This window comes from Salmo salar, chromosome 03, assembly GCF_965601325.2.
Source record: "Salmo salar chromosome 03, fSalSal1, whole genome shotgun sequence".
In the NCBI taxonomy this organism is placed as follows: domain Eukaryota; kingdom Metazoa; phylum Chordata; class Actinopteri; order Salmoniformes; family Salmonidae; genus Salmo; species Salmo salar.
In genome coordinates, this window is record NC_138293.1 from 3,509,161 (window position 1) to 3,524,499 (window position 15,339).

At 43.9% G+C, this 15,339-nt stretch overlaps 1 protein-coding gene across 8 annotated transcripts in view; it reads left to right on the plus strand.

Annotated features, from left to right (window-relative positions):
- The window catches only part of LOC106596333 (zinc finger FYVE domain-containing protein 9), an 86,979-nt gene that overhangs the window by 54,720 nt on the left and 16,920 nt on the right, over nt 1–15,339 (plus strand). For all 8 annotated transcript variants that reach the window (XM_082973186.1, XM_082973182.1, XM_045714336.2 and 5 more), the window contains 2 exons: nt 4,205–4,429; nt 5,982–6,064. In XM_082973186.1, coding sequence (XP_082829312.1) covers nt 4,205–4,429; nt 5,982–6,064 — 308 coding nt within the window. The remainder of the gene's footprint in view (nt 1–4,204; nt 4,430–5,981; nt 6,065–15,339) is intronic.

Genomic DNA, 15,339 nt, shown 5'->3' on the forward strand with positions numbered 1-15,339 from the left:
TGTTCCATATTGACTAACCTTCATGTCTTAAAGTAATGATGGACTGTCATTTCTCTTTGCTTATTTGAGTTGTTCTTGCCATAATATGGACTTGGTCTTTTACCAAATAGGGCTATCTTCTGTATACCACCCCTACCTTGTCACAACACAACTGATTGGCTCAAACGCATTAAGAAGGAAAGAAATTCCACAAATTAACTTAACAAGTGTGGTGGTTAATTTCTTTACTGTCAAAGGAGGAGAGACAAACTTATCACACAAGTCAGAGTTATATGTAAACTAAATCTTTAATCACTTATTAATTACGGGAGCAGGTCAATACAACTCGCACACATAAATTGAATCGATTGAGTGCTCTACGATAATGATGGCTGGTCGACGAATCACCCCCAGATGATTCGTTGAGAGATGAATCACCCCCAGATGATTCGTTGAGAGATGAATCACCCCCAGATGATTCGTTGAGAGATGAATCACCCCCAGATGATTCGTTGAGAGATGAATCACCCCCAGATGATTCGTTGAGAGATGAATCACCCCCAGATGATTCGTTGAGAGCACCGAGACAAAAGTATTTTATAGCTAAGATACACCCCCTTCTGTCTACATGACAAACAACAGATGTATGGAATGTGTCACAAGGTTAAGATTTGTATGAAAAGTACTTATAATTCACAGCAGACAGTATCTGCTCTAAAACCAGTTATCTTTGTGTAGAGACCAGGGTCTCCCTGGTACCATATAGAACAGAAACATTAACTCATGCTCTGGAATGCTGTCTCTTTAGGTTTTATCACCCAAAAGACATCGTAAATGTCCTGTCAGTGTTATCTCCCAGAGGCCCATCCTCAGTAGACCACACACAGATGAGTGTTCTAACAACCCCCTATTCTGTTGCATAAAACAACCATTTGATGCAATAAAAGCATTATAACAATCTTGTAATTTCCACCATACAAGGCACACCTGTTAATTGAAATGCATTCCAGGTGACTACCTCATAAAGCTGGTTGAGAGAATGCAAACAGTGTGCCAAGCTGTCATCAAGGCAAAGGGTGGCTTTTTGAAAAATCTCAGATATAAAATATATTTTGATTTGTTTAACACTTTTTTGGTTACTACATGATTCCATATGTGTTATTTCATAGTTTTGATGTCTTCACTATTATTCTACAATGTAGAAAATAGTAAAAATAAAGAAAAACCCTTGAATGAGTAGGTGTTATAAAACTTTGGACTGGTATTGTATATACAGCTCTACTGGAGTGGTTGAGGGGGATTTGTACATAAAGTGACTTTTTTTTTTTAACCTTTTATTTAGCTAGAAAAGTCAGTTAAGAACAAATTCTTATTTACAAATTCTTATTTATGACTGCCTACCCCGGTCAAACCCTTCCCTAACCCGGACGACGCTGGGCCAATTGTGCACTGCTCTATGGGATTCCTGATTTATGGCCGGTTGTGCCAAGGTTACCAGACTGCGTCCCAAATGGCACCCTATTCCCTATGTTGGCACCCTATTCCCTAGGCCTACTTTTGATCAAGTCCAACCCTCTTTCTTTGTAATGAATTTAACATCAGAAATAAATAAGAAACAGAACAAATCTGAGGGGGCACGTGCCCTTGTTTCCCCTATGGGCGTGACGCCTCTGGGAGTCTCTAGTGCCCCCCCTATGGGCATAGCAACCCTGACCTGTAGCAACCCTGCCCTGTAGCAACCCTGCCCTGTAGCAACCCTGCCCTGTAGCAACCCTGTAGCTGTAGCAACCCTGACCTGTAGCAACCCTGCCCTGTAGCAACCCTGCCCTGTAGCAACCCTGACCTGTAGCAACCCTGTAGCTGTAGCAACCCTGCCCTGTAGCAACCCTGCCCTGTAGCAACCCTGCCCTGTAGCAACCCTGCCCTGTAGGAACCCTGTAGCTGTAGCAACCCTGCCCTGTAGCAACCCTGCCCTGTAGCAACCCTGCCCTGTAGCAACCCTGCCCTGTAGCAACCCTGACCTGTAGCAACCCTGACCTGTAGCAACCCTGACCTGTAGCAACCCTGACCTTGAATAAGTGCAACCCTGACCTTGAATAAGTGCAACCCTGACTTGTAGCAACCCTGCCCTGTAGCAACCCTGCCCTGTAGCAACCCTGTACCTGTAGCAACCCTGTACCTGTAGCAACCCTGACCTGTAGCAACCCTGCCCTGTAGCAACCCTGCCCTGTAGCAACCCTGCCCTGTAGCAACCCTGCCCTGTAGCAACCCTGTAGCTGTAGCAACCCTGTAGCTGTAGCAACCCTGTAGCTGTAGCAACCCTGACCTGTAGCAACCCTGTAGCTGTAGCAACCCTGCCCTGTAGCAACCCTGCCCTGTAGCAACCCTGCCCTGTAGCAACCCTGCCCTGTAGCAACAGCAACCCTGACCTGTAGCAACCCTGCCCTGTAGCAACCCTGACCTGTAGCAACCCTGACCTGTAGCAACCCTGTAGCTGTAGCAACCCTGACCTGTAGCAACCCTGACCTGTAGCAACCCTGACCTGTAGCAACCCTGTAGCTGTAGCAACCCTGTAGCTGTAGCAACCCTGACCTGTAGCAACCCTGACCTGTAGCAACCCTGACCTGTAGCAACCCTGACCTGTAGCAACCCTGACCTGTAGCAACCCTGACCTGTAGCAACCCTGTAGCTGTAGCAACCCTGACCTGTAGCAACCCTGACCTGTAGCAACCCTGACCTGTAGCAACCCTGACCTGTAGCAACCCTGACCTGTAGCAACCCTGACCTGTAGCAACCCTGACCTGTAGCAACCCTGCCCTGTAGCAACCCTGTAGCTTTCTTTATATTTTAGAACTGGGAAGATGATCATCATACTCTATGTGGGCTGAATATCTCGGGGATGGAGGGCTAGTCAATGGGTTGATGAAACCTGTATATTGGTGGCATCATACTGTCTATGTGGGCTGAATATCTCGGGGATGGAGGGCTAGTCAATGGGTTGATGAAGCCTGTACTAGTTGGTACTAGATACTGTACGTCTGTAATATACAGTCAGTTGACGACTTGGCGGTTTTTATATTTTGAATGTACTAAGTAAAAGCAGAGTCCTCTGTCTTGCCGTTTTGAGTGTATTAAGCTCTAAGCTTCTCACGTGGAATGATGCTGAGGAACACAGTTAGTTTTCACCTGTCAGATCTGCTGCTGCCTTGCAGGGGATTCAAAAGAACAGTTGCTATCCTTCCTCTCTTAACTCTCCCTCTCCTCTTCACTGATCCTGTCTCCCCTGTATCATCTCCTGTATCCTCCTTCTGTACATCTTGTACTCCTATATGGACATTATTTATTTTTTGCATCCAAAGACCATTGAAGCTGTGAGCTTTGTATTCACTCCTTAATTGCTAAATAAATATTTTACCCACTTTTTCCTCCTCAATTTCGTGATATCCAATTGGAAGTTACGATCTTGTCTCATCGCTGCATTTCCTCCAACGGACTCAGGAGAGGCGAAGGTCAAGAGCCAAGACCTGCCAAGCCGCACTGCTTCTTGACACAATGCCCACTTAACCCGGAAGCCAGCCGCACCAATGTGTCGGAGGAAAACACCTTCCAACTGACGACCTGGAGACAGCTTGCAGGCGTCCGGCCCGCCACAAGGAGTTGCTAGAGCATGATGGAAGGAAGGAAATCCCTCCGGCAAAACCCTCCCCTAACCCAGACGATGCTGCGCCAAATAAAATGAGTTTTAACACTTAAGCTTGTCACGTCCTGACCAGCAGAGGGCGTAATTGTATTAGTTTTGGTCAGGACGTGGCAGAAGTTTTGTGTTATGTGTTAGTTAATTGGGATTGGACTCCCAATTGAAGGCAGGTGTGTTGAGTTGCCTTTGATTGGGAGTCCTATATAGTAGTGTGTGTTTTTCTTTGGGGTTGTGGGTAATTGTTTCTGTTCAGTGTGTTATGCTGTCAGTACTGTTGAGCTGTCGGTATTTTCTTGTTTTGTAGTGTTCCAGTGATCTTTTTTTTGAATGAAATGATGCTGAACACTAACTCTGTTGCATTTTGGTCCACTTCTTCTCTCCATGACGACAGTTGTGACAAAGCTCTTCTATTCCCTCCCTCTCCTCTCCAACTGGGCCATTCGTTCTTCACCTCTCCTCTTCTTCCCTTCTTCCCTCCCTTTTCCTCTCCTCTTTCTTCTAACCCATGTTCTCCTCCTTCCCCTCCAGGTAATGTCCTGACCCACCTGGGCCATTCGTTCTTCACCCAGAGTTTCCTGGGCAGCAGGGAGCATGGAGGTTTCCTCTACGTTACCCCGTCCTTCCAGTCCCTCCAGGACCTAATGCTCCCCAACCCCCCCTACCTGTTTGGGGTGTTACTGCAGAAGTGGGAGACCCCCTGGGCCAAGATGTTCCCCATCAGACTCATGCTGCGGCTGGGCGCCGAGTACAGATGTGAGTACGGAGGCATGGGTTGGTTTGGGTTAGCTTTGGGATGGGTTGGTTAGGTTAGTTTAGTTTGGTTTAGCTTTGGGATGGGTTGGTTTGGGTTAGGTTAGTTTAGTTTGGGTTAGCTTTGGGATGGGTTGGTTTGGGTTAGGTTAGTTTAGTTTGGGTTAGCTTTGGGATGGGTTGGTTAGGTTAGTTTAGTTTGGTTTAGCTTTGGGATGGGTTGGTTTGGGTTAGGTTAGTTTAGTTTGGGTTAGCTTTGGGATGGGTTGGTTTGGGTTAGGTTAGTTGAGTTTGGGTTAGCTTTGGGATGGGTTGGTTTGGGTTAGGTTAGTTTAGTTTGGTTTAGCTTTGGGATGGGTTGGTTTGGGATGGGTTGGTTTGGGTTAGCTTTGGGATGGGTTGGTTTGGGATGGGTTGGTTTGGGATGGGTTGGTTTGGGTTAGCTTTGGGATGGGTTGGTTTGGGATGGGTTGGTTTGGGATGGGTTGGTTTGGGTTAGCTTTGGGATGGGTTGGTTTGGGTTAGCTTTGGGATGGGTTGGTTTGGGTTAGCTTTGGGATGGGTTTGTTTGGGTTAGCTTTGGGATGGGTTGGTTTGGGTTAGCTTTGGGATGGGTTGGTTTGGGATGGGTTGGTTTGGGTTAGCTTTGGGATGGGTTGGTTTGGGTTAGCTTTGGGATGGGTTAGCTTTGGGATGGGTTGGTTTGGGATGGGTTGGTTTGGGTTAGCTTTGGGATGGGTTGGTTTGGGTTAGCTTTGGGATGGGTTGGTTTGGGATGGGTTGGTTTGGGTTAGCTTTGGGATGGGTTGGTTTGGGTTAGCTTTGGGATGGGTTGGTTTGGGATGGGTTGGGATGGGTTAGCTTTGGGATGGGTTGGTTTGGGATGGGTTGGTTTGGGTTAGCTTTGGGATGGGTTGGTTTGTGATGGGTTGGTTTGGGTTAGCTTTGGGATGGGTTGGTTTGGGTTAGCTTTGGGATGGGTTGGTTTGGGTTAGCTTTGGGATGGTTGGTTTGGGTTAGCTTTGGGATGGGTTGGTTTGGGATGGGTTGGTTTGGGTTAGCTTTGGGATGGGTTGGTTTGGGTTAGCTTTGGGATGGGTTAGCTTTGGGATGGGTTGGTTTGGGATGGGTTGGTTTGGGTTAGCTTTGGGATGGGTTGGTTTGGGTTAGCTTTGGGATGGGTTGGTTTGGGTTAGCTTTGGGATGGGTTGGTTTGGGATGGGTTGGTTTGGGTTAGCTTTGGGATGGGTTGGTTTGGGTTAGCTTTGGGATGGGTTGGTTTGGGATGGGTTGGTTTGGGTTAGCTTTGGGATGGGTTGGTTTGGGATGGGTTGGTTTGGGTTAGCTTTGGGATGGGTTGCTTTGGGATGGGTTGGTTTGGGTTAGCTTTGGGATGGGTTGGTTTGGGATTGCGTTGGTTTGGGTTAGCTTTGGGATGGGTTGGTTTGGGTTAGCTTTGGGTTGCATTTAATGTTTTTGAGCGGCTGGGCACAATTTTGTAATGTACTGGTTTTCTGTTTCATGCCCTACTGAACCTGGTGGTTGTGTGTTTCAGTCTACCCTTGCCCTCTGTTCAGTGTGCGGTTCAGAAAACCCCTGTTTGGAGAGACGGGTCACACCATCATGACCCTGCTCGTGGTAAGAATCATGGCTTCACTTCTGCTGTGTCACTCACACAGATCTGGGACCAGGCTAACAGAATTGTATTTTTAATGTGCAATAATGTTATTACTTTACTCTACAGGACTTCTGTAACTACCAGTACCCACGTTGCCCATGGTTAGGGCCGTGGCGGTCAGGACATTTTGTCAGCCAGTTATTGTCACGTAAATAACTGCCTGTCTAACGGTAATTTACCGTTAATTAACATTTAACACGTTTAGCATCTCCTGGCTTCCACACAGCCTACAAGCCACTGATGCAGATCTTTTGAAACATCTACATCTTAAAAAGTCCAATAAATCCATAGTTTTTTGTTGTTGTTGTTGTCAGGTCTAAAGAAACGTTATGATACGAAGAAAATGTTTTTCAGAAGAACAGAATATGAGTTGGTCTCTACTGCATGTTATCTGGCTATTCTCTATGATATAGACTGTAGACTTGTTCATTTATCAGACTAGATACTGTATGTTATCTGGCTATTCTCTATGATATAGACTGTAGACTTGTTCATTTATCAGACTAGATACTGTATGTTATCTGGCTATTCTCTATGATATAGACTGTAGACTTGTTCATTTATCAGACTAGATACTGTATGTTATCTGGCTATTCTCTATGATATAGACTGTAGACTTGTTCATTTATCAGACTAGATACAGTATGTTATCTGGCTATTCTCTATGATATAGACTGTAGACTTGTTCATTTATCAGACTAGATACTGTATGTTATCTGGCTATGATATAGACTGTAGACTTGTTCATTTATCAGACTAGATACTGTATGTTATCTGGCTATTCTCTATGATATAGACTGTAGACTTGTTCATTTATCAGACTAGATACTGTATGTTATCTGGCTATTCTCTATGATATAGACTGTAGACTTGTTCATTTATCAGACTAGATACTGTATGTTATCTGGCTATTCTCTATGATATAGACTGTAGACTTGTTCATTTATCAGACTAGATACTGTATGTTATCTGGCTATTCTCTATGATATAGACTGTAGACTTGTTCATTTATCAGACTAGATACTGTATGTTATCTGGCTATTCTCTATGATATAGACTGTAGACTTGTTCATTTATCAGACTAGATACTGTATGTTATCTGGCTATTCTCTATGATATAGACTGTAGACTAATTCATTTATCAGACTAGATACTGTATGTTATCTGGCTATGATATAGACTGTAGACTTGTTCATTTATCAGACTAGATACTGTATGTTATCTGGCTATTCTCTATGATATAGACTGTAGACTTGTTCATTTATCAGACTGGATACTGTATGTTATCTGGCTATTCTCTATGATATAGACTTGTTCATTTATCAGACTAGATTCTGTATGTTATCTGGCTATGATATAGACTGTAGACTTGTTCATTTATCAGACTAGATACTGTATGTTATCTGGCTATTCTCTATGATATAGACTGTAGACTGGTTCATTTATCAGACTAGATACTGTATGTTATCTGGCTATTATCCATGATATAGACTGTAGACTTGTTCATTTATCAGACTAGATACTGTATGTTATCTGGCTATGATATAGACTGTAGACTTGTTCATTTATCAGACTAGATACTGTATGTTATCTGGCTATTCTCTATGATATAGACTGTAGACTTGTTCATTTATCAGACTAGATACTGTATGTTATCTGGCTATTCTCTATGATATAGACTGTAGACTTGTTCATTTATCAGACTAGATACTGTATGTTATCTGGCTATGATATAGACTGTAGACTTGTTCATTTATCAGACTAGATACTGTATGTTATCTGGCTATTCTCTATGATATAGACTGTAGACTTGTTCATTTATCAGACTAGATACTGTATGTTATCTGGCTATGATATAGACTGTAGACTTGTTCATTTATCAGACTAGATACTGTATGTTATCTGGCTATGATATAGACTGTAGACTTGTTCATTTATCAGACTAGATACTGTATGTTATCTGGCTATGATATAGACTGTAGACTTGTTCATTTATCAGACTAGATACTGTATGTTATCTGGCTATGATATAGACTGTAGACTTGTTCATTTATCAGACTAGATACTGTATGTTATCTGGCTATGATATAGACTGTAGACTTGTTCATTTATCAGACTAGATACTGTATGTTATCTGGCTATTCTCTATGATATAGACTGTAGACTTGTTCATTTATCAGACTAGATACTGTATGTTATCTGGCTATGATATAGACTGTAGACTTGTTCATTTATCAGACTAGATACTGTATGTTATCTGGCTATGATATAGACTGTAGACTTGTTCATTTATCAGACTAGATACTGTATGTTATCTGGCTATGATATAGACTGTAGACTTGTTCATTTATCAGACTAGATACTGTATGTTATCTGGCTATTCTCTATGATATAGACTGTAGACTTGTTCATTTATCAGACTAGATACTGTATGTTATCTGGCTATTCTCTATGATATAGACTGTAGACTTGTTCATTTATCAGACTAGATACTGTATGTTATCTGGCTATTCTCTATGATATAGACTGTAGACTTGTTCATTTATCAGACTAGATACTGTATGTTATCTGGCTATTCTCTATGATATAGACTGTAGACTTGTTCATTTATCAGACTAGATACTGTATGTTATCTGGCTATGATATAGACTGTAGACTTGTTCATTTATCAGACTAGATACTGTATGTTATCTGGCTATGATATAGACTGTAGACTTGTTCATTTATCAGACTAGATACTGTATGTTATCTGGCTATGATATAGACTGTAGACTTGTTCATTTATCAGACTAGATACTGTATGTTATCTGGCTATTCTCTATGATATAGACTGTAGACTTGTTCATTTATCAGACTAGATACTGTATGTTATCTGGCTATTCTCTATGATATAGACTGTAGACTTGTTCATTTATCAGACTAGATACTGTATGTTATCTGGCTATTCTCTATGATATAGACTGTAGACTTGTTCATTTATCAGACTAGATACTGTATGTTATCTGGCTATTCTCTATGATATAGACTGTAGACTTGTTCATTTATCAGACTAGATACTGTATGTTATCTGGCTATTCTCTATGATATAGACTGTAGACTTGTTCATTTATCAGACTAGATACTGTATGTTATCTGGCTATTCTCTATGATATAGACTGTAGACTTGTTCATTTATCAGACTAGATACTGTATGTTATCTGGCTATGATATAGACTGTAGACTTGTTCATTTATCAGACTAGATACTGTATGTTATCTGGCTATGATATAGACTGTAGACTTGTTCATTTATCAGACTAGATACTGTATGTTATCTGGCTATGATGTAGACTTGTTCATTTATCAGACTAGATACTGTATGTTATCTGGCTATGATATAGACTGTAGACTTGTTCATTTATCAGACTAGATACTGTATGTTATCTGGCTATGATATAGACTGTAGACTTGTTCATTTATCAGACTAGATACTGTATGTTATCTGGCTATTCTCTATGATATAGACTGTAGACTTGTTCATTTATCAGACTAGATACTGTATGTTATCTGGCTATTCTCTATGATATAGACTGTAGACTTGTTCATTTATCAGACTAGATACTGTATGTTATCTGGCTATTCTCTATGATATAGACTGTAGACTTGTTCATTTATCAGACTAGATACTGTATGTTATCTGGCTATGATATAGACTGTAGACTTGTTCATTTATCAGACTAGATACTGTATGTTATCTGGCTATGATATAGACTGTAGACTTGTTCATTTATCAGACTAGATACTGTATGTTATCTGGCTATATAGAAAATGTATAGAATATGAGTTGGTCTACCGGCAGCCTCTTGCTGACCTACACGTGATATTCCACCCAAACTCTGTATGCTATTGGCTGTCCAACCCTGTTCCTGTAGCTACCTAGTGATGCTATTGGCTCTCCAACCCTGTAGCTACCTATTGATGCTATTGGCTGTCCAACTCTGTTCCTGTAGCTACCTAGTGATGCTATTGGCTGTCCAACCCTGTTCCTGTAGCTACCTAGTGATGCTATTGGCTGTCCAACCCTGTTCCTGTAGCTACCTAGTGATGCTATTGGCTGTCCAACCCTGTTCCTGTAGCTACCTAGTGATGCTATTGGCTGTCCAACCCTGTTCCTGTAGCTACCTAGTGATGCTATTGGCTGTCCAACTCTGTTCCTGTAGCTACCTAGTGATGCTATTGGCTGTCCAACCCTGTTCCTGTAGCTACCTAGTGATGCTATTGGCTCTCCAACTCTGTTCCTGTAGCTACCTAGTGATGCTATTGGCTGTCCAACCCTGTTCCTGTAGCTACCTAGTGATGCTATTGGCTGTCCAACCCTGTTCCTGTAGCTACCTAGTGATGCTATTGGCTCTCCAACCCTGTAGCTACCTAGTGATGCTATTGGCTGTCCAACTCTGTTCCTGTAGCTACCTAGTGATGCTATTGGCTGTCCAACTCTGTTCCTGTAGCTACCTAGTGATGCTATTGGCTCTCCAACTCTGTTCCTGTAGCTACCTAGTGATGCTATTGGCTGTCCAACCCTGTTCCTGTAGCTACCTAGTGATGCTATTGGCTGTCCAACCCTGTTCCTGTAGCTACCTAGTGATGCTATTGGCTGTCCAACCCTGTTCCTGTAGCTACCTAGTGATGCTATTGGCTGTCCAACCCTGTTCCTGTAGCTACCTAGTGATGCTATTGGCTGTCCAACTCTGTTCCTGTAGCTACCTAGTGATGCTATTGGCTGTCCAACCCTGTTCCTGTAGCTACCTAGTGATGCTATTGGCTCTCCAACTCTGTTCCTGTAGCTACCTAGTGATGCTATTGGCTGTCCAACTCTGTTCCTGTAGCTACCTAGTGATGCTATTGGCTGTCCAACTCTGTTCCTGTAGCTACCTAGTGATGCTATTGGCTCTCCAACTCTGTTCCTGTAGCTACCTAGTGATGCTATTGGCTGTCCAACTCTGTTCCTGTAGCTACCTAGTGATGCTATTGGCTCTCCAACTCTGTTCCTGTAGCTACCTAGTGATGCTATTGGCTGTCCAACTCTGTTCCTGTAGCTACCTAGTGATGCTATTGGCTGTCCAACTCTGTTCCTGTAGCTACCTAGTGATGCTATTGGCTCTCCAACTCTGTTCCTGTAGCTACCTAGTGATGCTATTGGCTGTCCAACCCTGTTCCTGTAGCTACCTAGTGATGCTATTGGCTGTCCAACCCTGTTCCTGTAGCTACCTAGTGATGCTATTGGCTGTCCAACTCTGTTCCTGTAGCTACCTAGTGATGCTATTGGCTGTCCAACTCTGTTCCTGTAGCTACCTAGTGATGCTATTGGCTCTCCAACCCTGTAGCTACCTAGTGATGCTATTGGCTGTCCAACTCTGTTCCTGTAGCTACCTAGTGATGCTATTGGCTCTCCAACTCTGTTCCTGTAGCTACCTAGTGATGCTATTGGCTGTCCAACTCTGTTCCTGTAGCTACCTAGTGATGCTATTGGCTGTCCAACTCTGTTCCTGTAGCTACCTAGTGATGCTATTGGCTGTCCAACCCTGTTCCTGTAGCTACCTAGTGATGCTATTGGCTGTCCAACTCTGTTCCTGTAGCTACCTAGTGATGCTATTGGCTGTCCAACCCTGTTCCTGTAGCTACCTAGTGATGCTATTGGCTCTCCAACTCTGTTCCTGTAGCTACCTAGTGATGCTATTGGCTGTCCAACCCTGTTCCTGTAGCTACCTAGTGATGCTATTGGCTGTCCAACCCTGTTCCTGTAGCTACCTAGTGATGCTATTGGCTCTCCAACCCTGTAGCTACCTAGTGATGCTATTGGCTGTCCAACTCTGTTCCTGTAGCTACCTAGTGATGCTATTGGCTCTCCAACTCTGTTCCTGTAGCTACCTAGTGATGCTATTGGCTGTCCAACTCTGTTCCTGTAGCTACCTAGTGATGCTATTGGCTGTCCAACTCTGTTCCTGTAGCTACCTAGTGATGCTATTGGCTCTCCAACCCTGTAGCTACCTAGTGATGCTATTGGCTGTCCAACTCTGTTCCTGTAGCTACCTAGTGATGCTATTGGCTCTCCAACTCTGTTCCTGTAGCTACCTAGTGATGCTATTGGCTGTCCAACTCTGTTCCTGTAGCTACCTAGTGATGCTATTGGCTGTCCAACTCTGTTCCTGTAGCTACCTAGTGATGCTATTGGCTGTCCAACCCTGTTCCTGTAGCTACCTAGTGATGCTATTGGCTGTCCAACTCTGTTCCTGTAGCTACCTAGTGATGCTATTGGCTGTCCAACCCTGTTCCTGTAGCTACCTAGTGATGCTATTGGCTCTCCAACTCTGTTCCTGTAGCTACCTAGTGATGCTATTGGCTGTCCAACCCTGTTCCTGTAGCTACCTAGTGATGCTATTGGCTGTCCAACCCTGTTCCTGTAGCTACCTAGTGATGCTATTGGCTCTCCAACCCTGTAGCTACCTAGTGATGCTATTGGCTGTCCAACTCTGTTCCTGTAGCTACCTAGTGATGCTATTGGCTCTCCAACTCTGTTCCTGTAGCTACCTAGTGATGCTATTGGCTGTCCAACTCTGTTCCTGTAGCTACCTAGTGATGCTATTGGCTGTCCAACTCTGTTCCTGTAGCTACCTAGTGATGCTATTGGCTCTCCAACTCTGTTCCTGTAGCTACCTAGTGATGCTATTGGCTGTCCAACCCTGTTCCTGTAGCTACCTAGTGATGCTATTGGCTGTCCAACCCTGTTCCTGTAGCTACCTAGTGATGCTATTGGCTGTCCAACCCTGTTCCTGTAGCTACCTAGTGATGCTATTGGCTGTCCAACCCTGTTCCTGTAGCTACCTAGTGATGCTATTGGCTGTCCAACTCTGTTCCTGTAGCTACCTAGTGATGCTATTGGCTGTCCAACCCTGTTCCTGTAGCTACCTAGTGATGCTATTGGCTCTCCAACTCTGTTCCTGTAGCTACCTAGTGATGCTATTGGCTGTCCAACTCTGTTCCTGTAGCTACCTAGTGATGCTATTGGCTGTCCAACTCTGTTCCTGTAGCTACCTAGTGATGCTATTGGCTCTCCAACTCTGTTCCTGTAGCTACCTAGTGATGCTATTGGCTGTCCAACTCTGTTCCTGTAGCTACCTAGTGATGCTATTGGCTCTCCAACTCTGTTCCTGTAGCTACCTAGTGATGCTATTGGCTGTCCAACTCTGTTCCTGTAGCTACCTAGTGATGCTATTGGCTGTCCAACTCTGTTCCTGTAGCTACCTAGTGATGCTATTGGCTCTCCAACTCTGTTCCTGTAGCTACCTAGTGATGCTATTGGCTGTCCAACCCTGTTCCTGTAGCTACCTAGTGATGCTATTGGCTGTCCAACCCTGTTCCTGTAGCTACCTAGTGATGCTATTGGCTGTCCAACCCTGTTCCTGTAGCTACCTAGTGATGCTATTGGCTGTCCAACCCTGTTCCTGTAGCTACCTAGTGATGCTATTGGCTGTCCAACCCTGTTCCTGTAGCTACCTAGTGATGCTATTGGCTGTCCAACTCTGTTCCTGCAGCTACCTAGTGATGCTATTGGCTGTCCAACCCTGTTCCTGTAGCTACCTAGTGATGCTATTGGCTGTCCAACCCTGTTCCTGTAGCTACCTAGTGATGCTATTGGCTGTCCAACCCTGTTCCTGTAGCTACCTAGTGATGCTATTGGCTCTCCAACCCTGTAGCTACCTAGTGATGCTATTGGCTGTCCAACTCTGTTCCTGTAACTACCTAGTGATGCTATTGGCTCTCCAACTCTGTTCCTGTAGCTACCTAGTGATGCTATTGGCTGTCCAACTCTGTTCCTGTAGCTACCTAGTGATGCTATTGGCTGTCCAACTCTGTTCCTGTAGCTACCTAGTGATGCTATTGGCTCTCCAACTCTGTTCCTGTAGCTACCTAGTGATGCTATTGGCTGTCCAACCCTGTTCCTGTAGCTACCTAGTAATGCTATTGGCTCTCCAACCCTGTAGCTACCTAGTGATGCTATTGGCTCTCCAACTCTGTTCCTGTAGCTACCTAGTGATGCTATTGGCTGTCCAACCCTGTTCCTGTAGCTACCTAGTGATGCTATTGTCTCTCCAACCCTGTTCCTGTAGCTACCTAGTGATGCTATTGGCTCTCCAACTCTGTTCCTGTAGCTACCTAGTGATGCTATTGGCTCTCCAACCCTGTAGCTACCTAGTGATGCTATTGGCTCTCCAACTCTGTTCCTGTAGCTACCTAGTGATGCTATTGGCTCTCCAACCCTGTAGCTACCTAGTGATGCTATTGGCTCTCCAACTCTGTTCCTGTAGCTACCTAGTAAACATATTTCACTAAACTGGTGACCGTCCCTCTGCGTGTGTAACCGATGTGAAATGGCTAGCTAGTTAGCGGTGGTGCGCGCTAATAGCGTTTCAATCGCTGACGTCACTCGCTCTGAGACCTTGAAGTAGTCGTTTCCCCTTTGCTCTGCAAGGGCCGCGGCTTTTGTGGCGCGACGGGTAACGATGCTTCGTGGGGTGTCAGTTGTTGATGTGTGCAGAGGGTCCCTGGTTCGAGCCCGGGTAGGGGCGAGGAGAGGGACGGAAGCTATACTGTTACACGTACTCGATAGAAGAGTAGAGGAGATGGAACCACATGGTGGTGAGAGATTCTGTATAGCTAAAAGTAATGTCATTCAATGTATTAGAATATATATCACTATAGATATATATTCTAATACAGATTCACTATAATTGTTGGCTAACTGTAAACCGCCCGGCACAATCAATGAACTAACAGCATGGCCTAGGGCTATACGTCCTCTCCCAGACTCGCGGATAGACATTTTTGTAACCAGTCCACCAGTATGCATAATAATACAGTCAGAACTCAAAAGGCAATTACTGTTACATTTTGGAGTATAGGCTAGACTAATCATGTACCAAAGACCTATTTTTATGCCACGCTTAATCCGCGGTAGGTTATGTATTTCATAAGGGCACAGTTATTTTTAGGGGGCTTGGGCTCATAAGCCTATGCATAAGGACAAGCTGTAGTATGTGTGTAGAGGGTGTTTTTAAATTAATCATCACTTTTTCGAAAGCGATTTTTTTTTTTTTTTTTTTAGTTGTTGTGGATGTTGTTTCAAAGCCTAACAACGACCATGTTTTTATTCTGTTTCAACCTGCTGATGGGAGTTTTTAAAAGCACTATACTGTTTT